General features: G+C 54.9%; 8 protein-coding genes across 8 annotated transcripts; 6 read left to right on the plus strand and 2 right to left on the minus strand.

Moving 5' to 3' along the window:
• The first annotated feature begins 46 nt into the window (after positions 1-46).
• L226DRAFT_508810 (uncharacterized protein) lies at positions 47-1,351 on the plus strand. The gene is made up of 4 exons (XM_067678190.1): positions 47-439; positions 492-696; positions 755-972; positions 1,025-1,351. The coding sequence occupies exons 1-4, from the start codon at positions 100-102 to the stop codon at positions 1,246-1,248; spliced, it is 987 nt and encodes a 328-aa protein (XP_067535007.1). The 5' UTR covers positions 47-99; the 3' UTR covers positions 1,249-1,351.
• A 90-nt stretch (positions 1,352-1,441) lies between these two features.
• L226DRAFT_535315 (uncharacterized protein) lies at positions 1,442-3,851 on the plus strand. The gene is made up of 2 exons (XM_067680877.1): positions 1,442-3,424; positions 3,479-3,851. The coding sequence occupies exon 1, from the start codon at positions 1,500-1,502 to the stop codon at positions 3,411-3,413; it is 1,914 nt and encodes a 637-aa protein (XP_067535008.1). The 5' UTR covers positions 1,442-1,499; the 3' UTR covers positions 3,414-3,424; positions 3,479-3,851.
• A 647-nt stretch (positions 3,852-4,498) lies between these two features.
• L226DRAFT_535316 (uncharacterized protein) lies at positions 4,499-6,159 on the plus strand. The gene has a single exon (XM_067680878.1). The coding sequence runs from the start codon at positions 4,880-4,882 to the stop codon at positions 6,131-6,133; it is 1,254 nt and encodes a 417-aa protein (XP_067535009.1). The 5' UTR covers positions 4,499-4,879; the 3' UTR covers positions 6,134-6,159.
• Positions 6,160-6,537: 378 nt separating this feature from the next.
• On the plus strand, positions 6,538-9,331 carry L226DRAFT_508813 (uncharacterized protein). Its single transcript, XM_067678191.1, has 15 exons — positions 6,538-6,614; positions 6,697-6,931; positions 7,014-7,106; positions 7,167-7,248; positions 7,305-7,330; positions 7,387-7,416; positions 7,476-7,483; positions 7,536-7,748; positions 7,805-7,838; positions 7,900-8,200; positions 8,260-8,439; positions 8,492-8,532; positions 8,584-8,711; positions 8,769-8,877; positions 8,938-9,331. The coding sequence occupies exons 2-15, from the start codon at positions 6,833-6,835 to the stop codon at positions 9,109-9,111; spliced, it is 1,518 nt and encodes a 505-aa protein (XP_067535010.1). The 5' UTR covers positions 6,538-6,614; positions 6,697-6,832; the 3' UTR covers positions 9,112-9,331.
• Positions 9,332-9,559: 228 nt separating this feature from the next.
• Positions 9,560-12,508, plus strand: L226DRAFT_613288 (uncharacterized protein). The gene is made up of 5 exons (XM_067686487.1): positions 9,560-9,717; positions 9,780-10,125; positions 10,178-10,248; positions 10,309-10,620; positions 10,676-12,508. Exons 1-5 carry the CDS (start codon positions 9,667-9,669, stop codon positions 12,134-12,136), a joined length of 2,241 nt encoding a protein of 746 aa, XP_067535011.1. The 5' UTR covers positions 9,560-9,666; the 3' UTR covers positions 12,137-12,508.
• L226DRAFT_535319 (uncharacterized protein) lies at positions 12,379-13,145 on the minus strand. Its single transcript, XM_067680879.1, has 3 exons — positions 12,923-13,145; positions 12,803-12,843; positions 12,379-12,721 (listed from the first exon to the last, which is right to left on the minus strand). The coding sequence occupies exons 1-3, from the start codon at positions 13,060-13,062 to the stop codon at positions 12,471-12,473; spliced, it is 432 nt and encodes a 143-aa protein (XP_067535012.1). The 5' UTR covers positions 13,063-13,145; the 3' UTR covers positions 12,379-12,470.
• A 119-nt stretch (positions 13,146-13,264) lies between these two features.
• Positions 13,265-15,508, minus strand: L226DRAFT_74443 (WD40 repeat-like protein). The gene is made up of 8 exons (XM_067687211.1): positions 15,350-15,508; positions 15,162-15,295; positions 14,766-15,094; positions 14,271-14,715; positions 13,859-14,218; positions 13,696-13,807; positions 13,548-13,645; positions 13,265-13,495 (listed from the first exon to the last, which is right to left on the minus strand). Exons 2-8 carry the CDS (start codon positions 15,171-15,173, stop codon positions 13,388-13,390), a joined length of 1,464 nt encoding a protein of 487 aa, XP_067535013.1. The 5' UTR covers positions 15,174-15,295; positions 15,350-15,508; the 3' UTR covers positions 13,265-13,387.
• Positions 15,509-16,028: 520 nt separating this feature from the next.
• On the plus strand, positions 16,029-17,889 carry L226DRAFT_74449 (uncharacterized protein). The gene is made up of 7 exons (XM_067687212.1): positions 16,029-16,415; positions 16,496-16,575; positions 16,631-16,763; positions 16,828-16,971; positions 17,219-17,327; positions 17,538-17,660; positions 17,793-17,889. Exons 1-7 carry the CDS (start codon positions 16,174-16,176, stop codon positions 17,832-17,834), a joined length of 873 nt encoding a protein of 290 aa, XP_067535014.1. The 5' UTR covers positions 16,029-16,173; the 3' UTR covers positions 17,835-17,889.
• The last annotated feature ends 201 nt before the right edge of the window (positions 17,890-18,090 follow it).

Below are 18,090 nucleotides of genomic sequence, written 5' to 3' on the forward strand. Positions count from 1 at the left end.
GGTTTGACGCCATCCACGATCTTGCCGATCGGGTCACCGCAGATCTTGTGAATCTTCCACCACCTCTCCCTCTTTGGTCGCGATTACGGCCCTTCCACCATGACAAGATACACCAATTTTGCTCGTAAGCGAACATACGTTGAAGCTGGATTCGACACGGAAACCCACACCGAGGAGAAGCATGGAAACGCGTCAACCCATAATCCAGATCCTTCGGGAGAGGCTACTACCGAGACAGAGACCAAGAAGCGGAAACGCGTTCGCTCGAAGAAGACGAAGATTTCTGATGCAAACAAGACGTACGCTGCGCAGACAAGTACGGGTGACGATGCCCAGGAGGATGGGGAGAAGGATGAGGGTTCCTCTGAGCAATCGACGAAGAAGTCAAAATTTGGGGACAAGGGCAGGAAGCAGTTCGACAAGCGTCGTCAGCCAAGAGGTATGATGCTTCACGTCCATATGCTCAGAACTATTTTGAACCGCATGTTCAGACGCCAACGTGCGCAAGATTGCCTCGGAGCAACGAAGAATGAAGCGGATAGACGATAGGAACGCTCAGACTATCTGCTTCGCATGTAGGGAGAAGGGCCATACCGCGAGGGATTGCACAAACACACTTGCCCCAGACGCGCTGGAGGGCGAGGCCGGCAAGCCGACAACGAAATCAGGTCGTGATGCTGTCGGTATATGTTACCGGTGAGTCTTAACATTGGTGCACCTAAGTGCCGTGCTGATCTTCCTGTCATATCACCAGTTGTGGCTCACGTCGGCACAATTTATCAAGATGCAAGGAGCCTGTAGACCCCGAGAACCCTCTACCCTTCGCTTCGTGTTTCGTTTGCTCTGGTAAAGGACACCTTGCGTCGAAATGCCCACAGAATCAATCCAAGGGTATATACCCGAACGGGGGCTGCTGCAAGTTATGCAAGGAGACGACTCACCTGGCCAAGGACTGTCCAATGAGAAAACAAGGTGCGTCTCGCGTATGTCACGTTCGCAGCCATTCTCACCGAACATCCTGCAGAGGTCGTCGCGACAACAGTGTTCGTTGGCACAGGACGGGAGAGCGGTGCAGACGAGGATGACTTTCATACGTTCAAGCGGATGACGGTCGAAGTAGACAAGTCAGAGAAAGCGGAAGAAAAGGCGAAGAAGAAAGCAGGAGTAAAGGTTGGGGCGTATTCCGGAGTCGTGCGGGCGTTCGGAGATGCTCCCGCACCCAAGAAGAAGAAAGTTGTATTCTTTTGAATTCATCATATCCGTCACAGCGTTATGTATGCTTCGCGTTGCTTGTTTCTGGGTCTATGGGTTTGTCAAAAATATATACATGAGGTTCAGCTTGTTTGCGGGTAAATACATGATTCATCGACGTCCACATGGTTCAGGGGCACCGCCACACACATGCCAGTTGCTGGGCGTCGGCTCGGCTCAGTCGAAGCCACCTACGTACTCTACCACTTACCACCACCACCTAACACCATCGTCTTGTCGTCGCGGCCATGTCAACCCCGGCCGCCCCTCAGCAGCAAGCGAACCCTCCGAGCACCTCGGTTTCGAAGGGGTCGAAGACGAACGCATCGGCGCCTCGTTCCTCGACCATCTCCACCGCCAAGCCCAAGAAAGACGTCCCTAAGGCGCAAACCTCTGCCATGCCGGCCCCAGTGAAGACACAGGGCCGAGACCACATGAAGAAGGTTTCGCGTCGTGCGAGCAAGCCTATCATTAACTGGTTTCAGCGCAAACTTGCAGGGACGCGACGTCAATCCGACGCTCAGCGGTATGGTGCGTCATCCCCTAGAGGCAAGGAGTCGAAGCAACATCGTCGCACATCAGTGCCTACGCCTCCCCCACTCTCCATCCAGTCACGTACACGGAGCAACACAGTCGGCTCAAGGCAGAACCGCTCACGCAGTCTTCGCGGGACCATCTCGCTGAACGAGACCATCGACGATGCGGATAGTCGTTCGTACGAGACCGACTCCGATGACGGATTGCACTCTTCCGTGGCGCGCGAGTCGCTGTACTCGCCTGCAAGCTACCTCGAGGCAGACGAAGATGCGTCTGTACGTCCGTTGCCCCCCAGCTCACCTCCCTCCCCTTCCCCATCCCGCGACTCGTCCTCTTATCTGTCGCACTCGCGCACCTTCCGGAGTGTGACTGCGAGCACGAAGCCTACCACTCTACTGAGTGTCGACCTCACTGGTGGCATGGCGCATATCGCACAGGCACCGCCTACGCCGACCACCCCAGGCCATCGGTTGCCGCCACACATCCGCACGCATTCATCCGGTCCGTCTGCGGGCTCCATCACGTTCTCGGCTTTCCTTCCTCCCTCGCCAACGAGCCCTTCGCGACCGTCGTCTGACAATTCCGGTACCATGGGCGCGAATCTGACCGCTCCTCTGTACACCACCCATCATCCGAGGAATAACCCTCGCCCGTCTTCTCCTCCGCCTGATGACGCTTCGGTCCTGACCCTTGCCTCGTCGGCGTTTGGGATGCCTGGTGCGCGCATCGGTGTATCGGCACTCGCGCTTTCCGGCCATGCGTCCATAGCGGACGACTCGATCTCCCAATGGAGCAACGCGGCAGGCTTGACCGATAGCACGAGCCATTTCATGATGGGAGAGCTCGAGGAAGGTGCTGAGGAGGGGCGCTACTTCGACCATGACGTCGATGCTAGTGTGCGTGCCCTCCGTCCTCGCAGCTCGCGACGAGGAAGTTGGGACAGCATGGTCAGTGGGTGGAGTGCGAACGTTCCGGGTAGCGCAGTCGGAGCCCCCAGTCCAGGCGGGATACGCAGCAAGAGCCTGTGGACGTCCGGAAGCTACAGGACGGGTGGTATGAGCACGGAGGACGCTCTCGGGGATGCCTTCCCGGAGTCGGAAGAGCAGCAGGATGCGGATACGAAGGGTGACGATGCTGAGGCGAAGCAGACGGCCGATAGCGCTTCCTCTGCGGCAACTGACGGGCAAACTCGCAGTTCCGTCACAGTTGACCCCTCAACGGACAGTACCCAAGGGGCGAAGACGCCGCCTGCGCCATCTATCGAGATCCAGTCTTCCGTCTTGACGCTTCCTGGGTCGAAGGCCAACGTTCCAGTCGATATGGCTTCGACCGTCACGCTTGCCGGCTCGAAAGCTGGCTCTGATGTACCCTCCCCGGACCAGAGCTCAGTTGCTGGTCACAAGAGCAGCGTTTCGACCCCGACGAAGGTGGAATCCAATCCTGTCGAGTTAGAAAGTGCGACCGCCGTCCTTTCCCTCCAGGAGGCGAACGACGTGAAGAAGTCCGTGAATGCAGAGGTGCAAGATGCGGACCGCAGGGCGTCGTTGCAGTTTGGCCCTCTCAGTCCTGCGAGCACGGCGCATACGGAGTACCTCTCTGCCCCATCGACGCCGGCTGCGCTCTAACATATATCATTGTGAGTTGGTGTTTCTCGCCTCTCTCGCATCCGCGTCTCATCCAGTCGTTCTAGGTTCCTCACTCTCTCGATCGGACTTGCTCTCGCTCTCATTGGCCATTGCCGCGCCTACTCTACTGTTCACGTTGGATATCTCCAGAACGGCTCTTCTATAGCGTGCGCTGTCTTTGTTTTTGCTATACGGGAGGAGTTACGTCTTGCAGCTTGAGCAGGTCAGCTGTCGTCGTGTATCCATGCTTTCATTATCGTCGTGTACATCAATCAATTTACGAACGGTACGTCGCAGTCGAGGTTCGCGTCGTATGCTGGTATAATAGGATGTATGTAGGGAGATACATCCAATGAGTTCATGTGGATGTTATGCCGTGCAGAGCACTGTGCATGCGCGAGAGTAGAGGCTCCTGTCTATCGATAATATTCCCACCTCTATTCAGAAGGAACAACACTCAACTAGAGGCTGGCTTGCGAGTCTACACTTACATACTAACTAGTAAGTATAGAGGATCTCTCTTCTACTTCTTCTTGCTCTCACTGGAGCAACTTCAGGACCCTTTATTGCAGTAGGTGAGTTCGAGGAATCAGAATGGAGGTCTTACTAACCATCTTGGATAGTCACGGCCGCCCAACTCATCCACTATGCACTTTGCAGAACCGTATAAGTAGGCCGCGGCCGTGTCGTGATTGAAGGTAGCAGTGTCAATCGGGACCCCGGAAGTACCGATAAGGCTAGTACCGGGTCTAGAGTCAAGTAAGTAACTGGCGTGTAAAATTCGCCTCTCCTCTCCTCTCTGTAACATTGACAAGCATCGTCAACGTCCTGCCATTGAAGTGATTTGGGAAAGAGTGGTCTGAAGTCATCCTGCCACTCGAGGTGGATTCAGCGTGTAAGGAATTAAATTCAGCCTTAGGATCGAGACACCGCCACTAAAAGTACCACTAGCTGCCAGCTCATCCGTCTGCCTCATGAGGGTCGCATATCCACTCCCCACTGGTCGATATGCCACCGATGCTCTGCACCAGAAGAGATCCGTTCTTGCCTCCCGAGAGCGTTGATGCGCCAAGTGCACGAGATACGGCGGAGCATTCTGGATATTGATGAACTAAACAACGCGCAACTACCGATCAATGCCCTGCCCGAAGAGATACTCCTCGAAGTATTCTCGTTGGTCGAGGTGGCACCTCCTCTCTCCGGCGGCGAAAATTGCAGTCGTGTTTCTACCCGGATGGCAATTCAGGCAGTCTGCCGGCACTGGCGCAGAGTCCTGTGCTCGAACCCTGGAAGCTGGAGGACGATCGAAGTGCGTTCAAGATCGGAGTGGCTTCGTATCTGTTTGGAGCGTTGTGCAGACGCGCCCGCCGATATCACCTTGCATCCCAGAAGTCACACTGTCGATACGTGGTTGATTCTTGCGCAACATGCGTCCGCTATACGTTCTATGACAATCCGGGGACTAGATGAATCGGGGAGAACATCCGTCGTTGGCTTGCTCGTGGACCACCAGTGGCCGATCCTCCAACGCCTCAAAATATCGCCCGTCGTTTACTCCTCCCGCGCTCCACCACCTGCTATCAGACATTGGGTTCACGACCGAGAATACCCCCTCTCTGCACTCTCTGCATCTCCAAAACGAAGGATTAATCCACCCACCTACCGACCGCTCACTATACCATAATCTTCGTATCCTCAAACTGCGATCGTGCGGCTGGGTTGTACCCTTTGATCAGCTCCTTGACGTCCTCGAGTCCATGGTCAACGTAGAGAATCTCCACCTACACAAATCTTTGTTGCATATGGCCGGTGTTTCCGTCATCAGTCCCACGCGTCACGCCCAGATCGTTACACTCCCCCAACTCCGCACTCTAACGCTGACATCGAATCCCTTCCTACCAACTACCCGTATAATCAGCAGTCTCAATCTCCCTGCGGTCACGTCCGTTTCACTCACCGTCGGTATAACCGGGGACGACCCCGAGGGCATCGTTGCAGCCCTACCCCAGGATCGTTCCTTGGCCTTTCCCATGTGGGACGCGATTACCTCCGTCGAGGTGTATGCGCAGAATTTATACGATCAATATGGCTTCCATGCGACCAATGCGACCAAGTCGCATGAAGTTGACATACGGCTAGACACCATGTTTTCCACGTACGTCGACAACGCGCCCGAAGTCTTAGACGGTTGGCCGTTCTCCCTATCTCGAGTCTTAGCAGACTTTGCCGACGTATTCTCCCAATCCCCCATCACTGAACTCACCATCGCAGCCATCGTAAGGGAGTATTCCCGGGAGTCCGTATCTGATTGGATAAACGTATTCGATCGTTCCTCCCACTTGGAGACCATCGACATGATGTCACCCGAGGATCCCGAGGACTTCGAGCAGGATTCTGCCCATACCTTCTGGATGGCTCTCAGCCAGACTCCGAGCTCCCCAGATCGCGGTGCTGTGTACTGTCCGCGTCTCAGGGTGGTCATGACTTGCGGCCTCTATTGCGTACGGGACTCAGAGCGCAGCTTCTGGGCGATGCCTCGTGCGCTCCGTGCTCGCAAGGACCGCGGTTATATGCTCGAAAAGTTGGATTTGCACCTCATGCCTGACGCGCCCAATGGCACCCTTCGGAAAGGAGACAACAAGGCATACTTGGCGCAAGTGGAAGAGTGTGTTGGTATGTTGTATCTCGATACTTGTTCAGACTCGGAGTCGGATGCTTAACGCGAGATCATACGTATTGTACCCCCCCCCCCCCCCTTATGTAGTACGATTCGATCATTCAACATGCACTGCACTTACGGTGCGCTTACATGGACTGTGCTCTTCCAAATTCTTCCAAGTTACTTGAATCGTCTACTACTACGCCCCAGTCTCCACGCTTCCTGTGTACTTAGCTTAACAAGACCTGGTCCTGAGCCTCAGACTAAGTAGGACAACTCAAAGTGTGCACGTCATGATTTGCCAATTATGGACGGGTCGGCGGCTTTACGATAGCTACAAGTGACCGGCGAGGAGAGTTCGACCCAGAGTGGACCTCGCGTTCAAATCTCGTAACTTGTCTCGTAACCTCATCAGAATGCACAACATCAATCCGCGTCTCAGCGCGTGACGTCCTCTGTCGACGTGTTCCTGGAATACTGCCTTCGAGCAAGGTCACCTGGGCGCGTTCTGCTCGTGCCGCTGCTGTCCTCGTGGACAGTACACATCATGCGTATGGAACCCTTCCATCCGGTCCGCCGTCATGTTTTGATTCCATAACTCACCCGGAGCGGCCTTCTGACGTTTGCAGAGGCGTTCATAAAGGGTTGCAATGCAATCACGGCATCCTGGAACCCGCTCACCCTCGTCGACCCCGACCTTGGCCCAGCAATCTGCAGTGTTGTTGAACGTGCCGCGACGACAGTTTGGAGCACCCTCAGCATGAAGCTCGGATTCGCATCTTTTGTGTCGGCCGCGGTGACCGTGTCTGCTATCGCAGGCGCGGCCGCGCAATGCTCAGATTTCACGACGTACTCGCAGGTATGTGCTTTGACGCGTCCTGACCGCACTTGGACGCGATAGCTCATTGTGAATGTGTCCGTGCCCCTGTGTTCGGTGATAGACCCCGCAGGGCAGCCCTTCTTCGGGACCCCTTGCTTTGCCTTATATGCGGCCCTCCCCCGAGTGTCGTACGTTCAACAGTACCGCTGTTGAGGTATGCCAACATTAATTCTTCTCTGCTTGATGTCGACGTGGACCAAAACGAACCACACAGAAAGTGATCACGGACATGAAGGCGCGGCTCAAGGATCCCGACCTGGCCCGTCTATTCGAAAATGCGTTCCCCAACACGCTTGGTACGTGGCGCAGTTGATCGGCTGAGAGTGTCTGACGAACTCTGGGGTACGAATAGATACGACTGTCAAGTACTTCAACGAGGTACGTTTTGTCCACTAATTCCAGCGCATGTCGTCTCAAGTGAGCATCCGTGACAGACGGAGAACCTTGCGTTTATCATTACTGGGGTACGTACTTCTTCTGACATCTTATACGAGTAAGTACATCTTGACTTACAATTATATAGGACATCACGTACGTCTCTGATCCCAGTGAGGTCTTCTCCGAATTGACTCCGTGTATGAAGAGCGCAATGGCTGCGAGACACGGCGAACCAGTTCGCGCATTACCACACACTGCTGTCTGAGGACAAGGAGCTGGCAACGCTTGTGAAGGCTGTCATCAACAACGAGGCTCGCTATGTGTCTGAGTACCCATACTGCGGCGCATTCCAACCTCCGCCTGAGAGCGGTCTCGCACCTTCCCACAACGATTGGGCGGATGGTGTCACTGTGAACCCGTGAGCATGACGATGTACAAGTCTAAACATTACGAAGGCTGACTCGCACTTGCCAGCCCGGTCAACAACCAGACCGTGTTTGAATGCAAGGTGAGCGACAGCTTCCGCGATGATCCAGGATGCTTCCTGATGTGCTTGCACGTTTCCATAGTACGAGATCGACTCGCTGTGCGGTTTCCTCAAACTGTCCCGGTCGTACTACCAGTCGACGAAAGACGCCTCATTCATGAACACGAACTGGTTCACCGCCATCGACCAGATATTCCGCGTCATCCGGGAGCAGTCTCAGTCTACGTTTGACGAGGACTACAACTTCATCTCGTACTACAACTGGACTGGGGGTAACGGCGCTCTCTCGCCGGCTGTACCGAACCACGGTAATGGCGAGCCCAAACTCTACACGGGCTTAGTGGGCACACATCATCGTCCCTCTGACGACCTGAGCACGTTCGGTACGTGTAGGCAGTCGCAGCATCCGAGTCTGTGGAAGTTGATGCTTGAATACCACCAGCTTTTCTGACCCCAGCCAACGCGATGCTGAGCGTGGAGCTGACACACTTAGCCGATGTTTTAGATGCAACCAAACAAGCTCATAACGTGAGCACGCTGGCTCGCCAATATAGTTCGACCATCTCGGAGGCCATCTGGGATACTACAGTGGTCAACAACGTTTTCGCTTACGAGACAAACGGTGTGTTTAATTGGCCCCATTGTTGAGCTTGAGATTAACGACGTCCGCGAAGGTTTCGGAGGAAGATACGTCATGGACGATGCCAACGTTCCGGTGAGTGCCCTCACGCCATGTATGCTGAGCGTGGCTGACGCATGTACTTAGTCGTTGCTTTCTTTGCCGTATCTGGGCTTCCTTGACAAAAAGCACCCGGCCTACGTCAAGACCCGGAAAGTCCTGTTGTCGCGGAACAACCCCTACTATGCAGCGGGAAAGAACTTCAGCGGTATTGGGTACGGCATAGAGACCTCTACTACCGAGGTGCCTGCTGACTGATCCTCATTTTCCAGCGGACCGCATGTTGATGCGTACCACCCTTGGCCCATGTCGCAAATCTCTGCTATCTACGGCACGAACGACGACGGCGAGATCTTAAACTCTCTCTACCTCATTGCAAACGTGAGTGCACGCGAGTGCATCCAGCTGCTTACGATTGACACTGACCCCCGTACTGAACAGAACACCGCCGGTCTCGGCTTGATCCACGAGTCGGTCTCCATCTACGACCAGACATACACGCGGCCATGGTTCGCGTGGGCGAACAGCTACTTCGCTGAGATGCTTCTCGACCTTGCCCAGCGGAAGCCTCACCTCATCCTGAAGGATGGCAAGCCCTACGTACCCGGCCAATGATCGCCATGTGACTGCGCAACGTCTGTGGTCAGGGCTGCTGTACAATATGCTGCTGCGCTCAGCTTGAAATTTCCACAACATCAGTGATGGCTGCGCTTAATCTGCTGCGTCTGAGCCTTGGTTTACCACCCATGTTGACCGTGACGTACCACGCTTCGCGCAAATTCGGGCATTGCGCCGAGTAGTTCTGCCGGAATAATCGATTGGCACCTGCGTACAGAACAGGATACTTGTGCTTCGGTGCTATAACACCTTCCAGATGTGAGTTATGTCGTGAGTGCATATGTAGGACCTAAGTGACTACAAAACGGACGGAGACGGTGTATGCGAGTAAAGAACAAGCGCGAACATGGTGACCGGATGGGCGTTGGACGCGACCGCGTCACAGCCGGGGCATGTCTCTGTCAAGGGCTGTGATCTTCCTCGGCAAGCGCGCTCACGTTTGTCCCAATAAATCCTCAGCTTTCAACATCTTCCATCCCCAGTCCCCCTGCACACCGCCCGAGACGACAGACAACCCTGCGAGAGCCATCGTCGTCCTCAACTAGTCCCCAGATGTCCAACAGCCGCCACATCGGCACTCTCATCGTCGTCATCCTTAAAGCGGTGTGTGTATACCCCCTTCCCCGCCCACGGCTCGCTGCTCACCGCGCGTATTCGCGTGTCAGAGGAACCTGCCAAACAAGCGTCACATAGGCAAGCAAGATCCATTCTGTCAAGTCATCTTCAATGGGGAGAAGCGGCGCACCAAGGCCATTAAGCGTGGCGGGCAGCACCCCGAGTGGGACGAGGAGATTCGCTTTGAGCTCTTTGAGGATACCGACGAGCTCCCGCATGTTCCTGGTGCAGACCCTCCGCCCCCGCCGCCGAAGAGCAATGGGAAGGGACCCCCGAAGGTGAAGGGTGGCAATCACCTCGCCTTGTCATGTTACGCGGACGATCCCCGCGAACCAGACTTGATTGGGGAGTCCAAGGTTGATCTGACGGAGGTGTTAACCAAGGGCGAGACGGATGGTGCGTTGAATCCGTATATGTGTCATCGCACGCATTGATCCTTATCCAACAGAATGGTTTACCATCATGCACAAAGAAAAATACTGCGGCGAAGTGTACCTTGAGTTAACTTTCTGGTTAGACGTGAGTGAAAAGGCATCCTTGCTACTATCCTCCCTTGTGTTCACCCGGTTGTGCCGGTAGGAACCCCCACCAACGAAGAAGACGAACCCCAAGCCAACGAATGGACAGTATGGCGGCCGTGGCACATTCGTCCCCATAGGCGACTCAACATCATCGTCTCTAACTGATCTGTCAAGGGTGGGCTCCACGGGCAGTCGAGATGACATTCGTCGCGAGAACCTGCCGCCTTCTTTGCGTTCATCAAACTCCAGACTGGACATATATGTCGCACCATACGAGACGACTCGATCGCATAATTCGTCTGTAGACGGGGTCATGAACGACTTCGCCGAGCTGAGGGTAGATCAGGGGAATAGGCGGCAGAGCATGCCGGTATGTCCTGCCAGTACTTCCGATACGCATAATGATCCATTGACACTGTTTGCAGACGCAGAGCGCTAGTTACCTTCCTCGACCTACATCTGCAATGGCAGCACCGCCAGAACAGTCCTTGTACCCCCAGCACAGTCATCATCAGTCCACTTACTCTGATGGCGGAGGCTATCCCTATGACTATGGTGCATCGCAAACCCCTCAACCGTACCATCACGACTCGGCCCCGCTTCCGGATCCATACCAACCGCCGTACGAGCAGGCAGCGACTCCGGCTCCTTCCAACTTCCAGGGTCATGGTCGACCCCGATATAGTCTACCGCCGATGTCATCAGGATTCATGCCGTTACCCCAACCCTCCGGGTTTGTCCCGCTGTCTTCCAATCCGCCCCAGCCGTCCGGGTTCGTGCCTCAACCAGCTCCGACACCTGCACCCGGAGGATATGGGGGAACTATCGTTCCTGCCCGTGTGCCATCATCGAGTTTCTCTACACTACCGCCTCCACCAGTCGCACCATCTGGCTTTATACCTCAGGGCCCGTCACCATCTTCTTCCTACCCACAACTTGCGCAATCGCCGTCTCACTACTACCCTCCGCCTCAAAACCAACCGCCGCCCACGTCTTATTCTCAGCACACACCTCCCCCTCCGCCCTCTACATACCCGTCAACACCCCCCACATCGTCATATTCTTCCAATTCTCTACCGACGTCTTCTTTCCCCCAGCAACCTCCACCACCACTGCCTTCGTCTGCGCCGCCAGCTGCACAGCAACCTTACCCCCACTCTCCTTCCACGCCGGCGATTTCTTACCATGCCAACTCAGCTCCCCCAGAGCAGCCCCCGTATTCCAATCACGCAACGTCATCTCCCTCCCATGACCCCATCCCTCCGCCTCCGCCGTTAACACACAGCCCCTCAAATGGGCACACTGGTTCAAGGCCGCTGCCTACACCGGGGCAACCGTCGTCGCAGTACTCGCACCATTCCCGTCGGCAGTCGTCTCTTCCCGTCCCTCCAGGCCCACCTCCTCCTGGTGCTCAAGGTTTCTACTCTGATGCACAAAATGGAACTTCGTTCCCGACTGCGATACCTTACCAGTCCATTCCACCTCCTCCACCGTTGCCCCAGCAGCCTCCTCAGTCTTCATTCTCGAATGGACAGTTGGCAGTCCCCGGACCGCCCCCGCCATTACCTCCATCATCGTCATCGTCGTCCTCGCTGCAGCACCCTGCTCATGCTCCTCCTAAGCGGCGGCCAAGTCTTCCGCCGCCACCTGTCACCTATCAGCAGCAGCAGTCCGCGTTCCAGGCGCTGCCCCCACCACCTCCGCCACCTAGTCTTCCCTCGCACCTACAGTATGAGCCTGCGGCGAGCTCATTTATGCCCGCTCCTCAGGGCCAGGCGTACTACCCCGGGCCTCCTCCGAGGCCGCCTCAGTTCCTTCCTCCCATTCCGCATCAGCAGACCAATGTAGGTTATGCTCCCCAGGGTGGGGAATATTACGGACAGTAATCGGACAATACTGGAATCTCAGCAGTAGGATCTTCTCTGTAGCACTCGCGCCTGAGTGCCGTCGTCTCTCATACATCTTTGAAACGGACTTTCGCTATCGTCGCTCCTCGTCCCTCACCACGTTTATTGCTAGTAACTGTCTCTTCCTCACATCCAATCCGTAGCTCCTCACTTCTTCTCGCATACACACAAGTAAAGCTCACCTGACAGTTGACAAGCAGTTCCTCAGTCACGGCATCTGTGTAGACCTCATAATGCATCCGTCTATATATTCAGTATAAGCACGTCTAGAGCGGTGGGATACGGGGATGAGCTGTCAAGACACAAGAGAGCTCTACTGCTCGGATGCCGACACCTGCGGAGCTGCTGGAGGCTGCTCCGCTACTGCTGCTGCTGCTGCCGCCGCCTCTTCTGCGCGCGCACGCTCCGCCTTCCACTTCGCGATCTCCGTCTCGGTCGCGACAAGGCCACGACGCGCAAGGTCTATACGCGCTTCTCGCCGTATGCTGTTCTCGCGCAGCCGCTGCTCGAGCTCATGTTGTTGCAGCGCGGTCTCGGCGCGAAGGCAAAGCCCAAATACCGATACTTCAGTTACACATACAGCGAGGGGTATTGAGCGCGGGAGTGAGAAGGTGGTGCGAGAGATGAGAAAAGGGACGACTCAACCTATCGTGACGAGCCAGGCCTTGAACGCAGGTGTTTGCCTCCTGTGTCATGCGAAACGGGGAGTAAAGCATATCACATTATCAGCACAATCATTCACATATGTGATCGTGTACTACGCACCTGAATGCCGGCCATGAGTAGTGTCCTATGGCTGCTAGACCCAGCCCGACCGCGCCGAATTGTGCGAATCCGCGGATGCCAGCCGCGGCTTGGATCTTATAAGCCTTCTCGATCTCTTCTTTGCGGCGTTGGGTGTTCATAGCGTAGTGTTCGTGACCAGGAATACGGGTGCTGGAGAAGGAGAGTAGCTGCAGCAGGTTCAAGGGCGGACGAGGATGTAGACGGAGGGAATGTCGAGCGTTAACTTTTGTACGACCTGTCAATTCGGAGATCGCACCGGCCAGAGCGGTCCAAAGGTTGCCGGCATTGCCCGGAAGCTTACAGGGTTACTCCTTGGGGTACGCGGCTGGACTCTGACAATCGGAATACATGGGTCACAAGGTAGCATGGAACGGAACTGGTATTGTACCAAGCGATGCATAAGTGAGGTTTATAAGTTAGGGAGGTTACGGTCATCCGGCGAAACTACAAGTTATGGGCGAGGAGAGCAAGTTGATGATCCTCCGAACAGGCAATCATCTGTGCGCCGTCAAAGGCAATTTGGATCGCCTTTCTTCCGGGAAAACACTGTATCTGCGGCAAGTTGATCAGAATGGAGAATTGCAATGGCTGATATTCCCCATACCGATTTCAAGACTTCCGAGGGCTTGCGGAGATCCCAGAGGCGCACGCAGCCATCCTTCTCGCTTCCACCGCAAGCAAAGATGTGGTCTCTCACAGCGCCTGAAGGAAACGTTTCATGTGTTTGTCTACATAGGTGGGAGCACACTGACCTCGGGTGTACCTCCCATGGACTTTCACGTTGGGATAGCCGAAGCGAACTACGGACGCTGTAGGCACCAGACGCAAGTCTCGAACCTCAAATTGCAGCTCCCTATGACCAACCTAGGTAAGGGTTCAGCTCAGGATCCCACTGGTGCACTTTCATCAACTCACCTCGAGTAGCGCACAAGATGGAGACGGAGCAGCATGCACTTGATAGACCGAGTTTGACAGCTTCAGCGAGTTGATGACTCGTTCTGCGGAGATATCGTAGACAGTGACACTGCAATCCGCACTCCCAGAGAGCAACTTGTCGCTTGAGTCGCGTAAATGGAGTAGCGATTGGATAGTTGAAGTGTGTCTGATTGGGAGACGAGCGGGAGTTGCAAGGTGCTCTTCCAGGGACCATCGGTGCACGATATGATCATACCCGCCTGTCGCGAACGACCCTGCCTGAGGCAAGCCACATATGGCACTGATGCCACCTTTCTTTCCCGGTTGTGTGGGTCGATCGAAAGTACCGACGTCGGTGACCTGTGACGCATGAAACGGACAGTACGGGAGGAAACAGGACCCATGCACGTACAACTTTGTCCAGGATGCGAACAACAGAGAGCTGTTGTGCATCGCCGACTCGTCCAAGGGCGACCACATGGCCTTGGGAGGAGCGTAACAGACAAGCATCGTCGATGAGCTGTCGAGCTTCCTCACTCATACCAGCTGTTCGTAGAGCGGTACGCCTTAGCGGCTCTTGCTCCACGAGATCGAAGGAGCCACGCATAGTGACACTGAGAACTCCGGAGGGCGAAGGCAAGACAAACAGGTGGCGAGGCTTGTCATGAGGATCAACCCTCATCAGGACCAATTCGACGGCGTCGGGGTCAGGCGTAGCGGGCCCCTGGTTACCGGAAATGGGCCCCGCATCCTCCACGACATTATCACGGAGCAGCTCGTGTATATCTGGATATTCTGGAGAAACAGAACGACGCTCAGATTGAAGGGCCTGGAACGTCGTAGATTGGTGTGCATTGCTAGAAACAAGGATCAGTAAAGGGACTGAAGCGGTCTTGATTTTGCATACCTTGTCATTGGACCGTCACTATTCACATGTTGACGTCTTGGTAGCTCGAACCTGAGTCGCCCGGAACGGAATTTCGGCACACCCTTAGCAGTAGAGGTAAACGCGGGATTCTTGAGATGAGAGCTTATTGCGGACTGGCTATGCTCCACAACGATCGTCGCCATTGGCTGCAGAGCGGGTTCTACGTTCGAGGGAGGAATCGAAGAATCTAGAGATAGATCGCTGGATGAAAATGCCGTCTGACGGGGCGGAGAGACCGCAAGAGGCATCACGTTCTCCTCGTCCACTTGTCCTAGCTGCAGCGAGTCAAATGAAGTTGCAGAGTCCATCTCGACGACAGTGCCGGCGTCAAACTTATGCGAGGCAGAGTGACCTGGAAGGTGAGCGGATGCACACCTTGGCACACATAGGCCCTTCTGCCGAGTATCCAGAGTAGACATGAGGTCGGAAGCAGGAAGTAGATTCGAAGTATGCCCAGGGAGCGGATATGCATCCGACATACGCATAGCATAGGACGTCGAGGGAGTGAACTGGAGAGGATGTGAGATCTCAATGTAACATGCAAACAAGATAGAAGGTATTACCTCATTCGAGTCATCTAAAGTCACCGCTCGACCGGTGAGGCCATTTGAAGATCCACTGAAGCCATAGGCTACATCCCCACGCTGGAACTGGGAGTCTTCTAGCTTGGGTTTCTTCGCCGGTCTCCTAGAGTTATATCCACTGTTCTGGGAGTTCCCTCCTCTACTGAACGTTTGGTGCTGGGAATTAGCTCGCGTAGGGTCCCTTGGACCATAACCATGCGCGGATCCTCGGGCTTGTCCATTATGCTTTCCACGTTCACGGCTGCTGCCGCGGGGTGTGTATCCTCCTCTTCCCTTGGGAGGTCCTCCACGTGAGGCAAATCCTCTGCCTCTGTGAGGCCCTGGGCGGGAAGCAAAACCTCTTCCCCGCTGAGCTTGAGGTCCTACGCGAGGCTGAACTGTTGACCGGATGGCTGGCACAACTGTGTTCCCCTTGCGAGCATGGCGAACTTCATTGGGCTGTGCGTCCTCATTGTAAGGCATAGTGACCGGCGTAGCATCCGTTATTGTCCAAGACAGAGAAGGAGAGGTCGTGCATGGAGAGCTTCGAGACCGCTGACGACGGAGACAAGAGACGAGAAGCCTTCGACCTGGATTTTGACCGCCAGCCACAGTTTGAGACGCCCATAGATTATCTAACCGAATGTGAGCGCTTGCTGGGGAGAAGAACTTCGTCAGCCACACCTCGGATTTATCTCTCCCCCTGCTCTCTCTTCGACACATCGGCGGCATTTTCACTCACAGAAGGCCATCAAAGAACGGAAACACTCTAATAAGAGCTACTGGGTGCCCAGGACACCAAACATACCGATAATACCTCGAAGATGCGCTACGCCGTACTTGTCACTGGGCCCGCCGGCGCGGGCAAATCGACATTCTGCAATGGTCTCATCACACATCTGCAAACGTCAAAACGATCAGGACACCTTGTCAACTTGGACCCTGCAGCTAACTCGGAAGCATTTGAGTACGAGCCGTCAATAGACATCCGGGATCTCATCACTCTCGAAGACGTCATGGGAGAGCTCGGGTATGGCCCAAATGGAGGTTTGGTGTATTGTTTTGAGTGCGTGTTGTTCATGGGCAGAGCGGACTACGTTCAATTGTGAGTGATTTGTATCGAGCTCTTACTGTTGCCTCTTGCAGATACCTCCTGCAAAACATGGATTGGCTGGATGAGGAGCTAGGCGGGTATGAAGATGACTACTTGATATTCGACTGTCCAGGTACGGCTCATGTCCATGCGTAGACATGTCTGGGGGAACCTACTCAGAGATTCAGGTCAGATCGAGCTCTACACGCATCACCCGTTCCTTCCTACCCTCGTCCGCCACCTCCAAAGACTCGGCATACGAACTTGTGCCGTGTATCTGATTGAGTCGCAATTTATGGAGGACAAGTACAAATTCTTCAGGTGAGAGCAATGCGTATCTTCGCCCTCTTGTATCTCACTCTTGCTGTCGTATCTTCATGAATAGCGGTGTCCTTTCTGCCATGTCTGCTATGGTCAATCTCGAGGTACCCTGGATAAATATCATGTCGAAGATGGACCTCGTCACGACAAACGTGGAAGACAAGGGAAGTGGCCGCAACGGTATCCGGACCAGGAAAGACATCTCAAGGTAAGTGTCCTCCTGCTGGGATTGCCCGCTTCCTCGGTGAACGCATTTCCCCCGCAAAAGTGAATTAGCCACATATCACTTGAACATGTTGAATCCCTGCCGCTCTGGCGCACAGTACAGCATCCGCCACTAATACCCCTATCCATACTCCGTTCCCATGTTCCGCGTCTCTGAAGCTACCATTCCTAGCATATCCTTAATTCAGGATCCAATTACACTGGTTCGTCTTGCTAACGGGTTTGCATAGGTACCTTGAGGTAGATCCTATGCTCCTGGTGTCAGCACCCGGAAGCCGTGAAGAACGCACCGAGCGTGATTCCCGGTTCCATACACTCAACCAAGCGATCGTGCAGTTGGTAAGTCACTTGGCATCCATACCGTTGTTCATGTGCTCAGCAGCCATGCTGTTCTTTATCCGACTCCGCCGACCCCACTTCGACGGGAAATCCTCAACTTGGTATCGCGCGCTATTGCTCTCCGGTGTGGCTGCGCCGCAATAACCACGGGGCTGTGGTATCCACATTTGTCTGTTTACCGACTCCGCGCGCCCCGACCACCGCGCACAGATAGAGGAAAACCCTCTAGTCCGGTTCTTGGCGCTCGACTTGACCAACCCTGACTCCATTGAAACGGTACTCAGCCACATCGACTTCGTCATGCAGTACGGAGAAGATGAGGAGCCGAAGGAGGTCAGCTTCTCTTTCCTGCGCTGTCAATTTCACGGCGTCCCGCTGACGACATTCTCTATGTTTTTTTTTTCGCGGCCTCCTTTATGCCGTTGCTGTACTGCATTCCCCATGACCCCTTCGAAATCACCGCAGCCCGCGGACTTGGATGAGGGCGACTTCGCCGACATGGAGTAATTGTGGGCGTATGCCTCACCATGAGAGTCCGTCGCATACAGTCGCGGTCTACTCATGATCATCACCGCCGCTGGGATACTAGAGTTCGGCATGTACAGATGTCGCAGTCATCAAGGATCTTCGCTGCCAAGTCGCCCTTTCCTTTTCGATGCGTCGGCCAAGTTCATTCCCATTCGCTCGATGTCTCCCTGATTCCGATCAGTCGCTGCCTCGCCATCGCTCTCACTGCGCTCAAACCATCCAGCGCCAAGGTCGT

This window comes from Lentinus tigrinus (assembly GCF_003813185.1).
Source record: "Lentinus tigrinus ALCF2SS1-7 unplaced genomic scaffold L226scaffold_13, whole genome shotgun sequence".
NCBI classification, from domain to species: domain Eukaryota; kingdom Fungi; phylum Basidiomycota; class Agaricomycetes; order Polyporales; family Polyporaceae; genus Lentinus; species Lentinus tigrinus.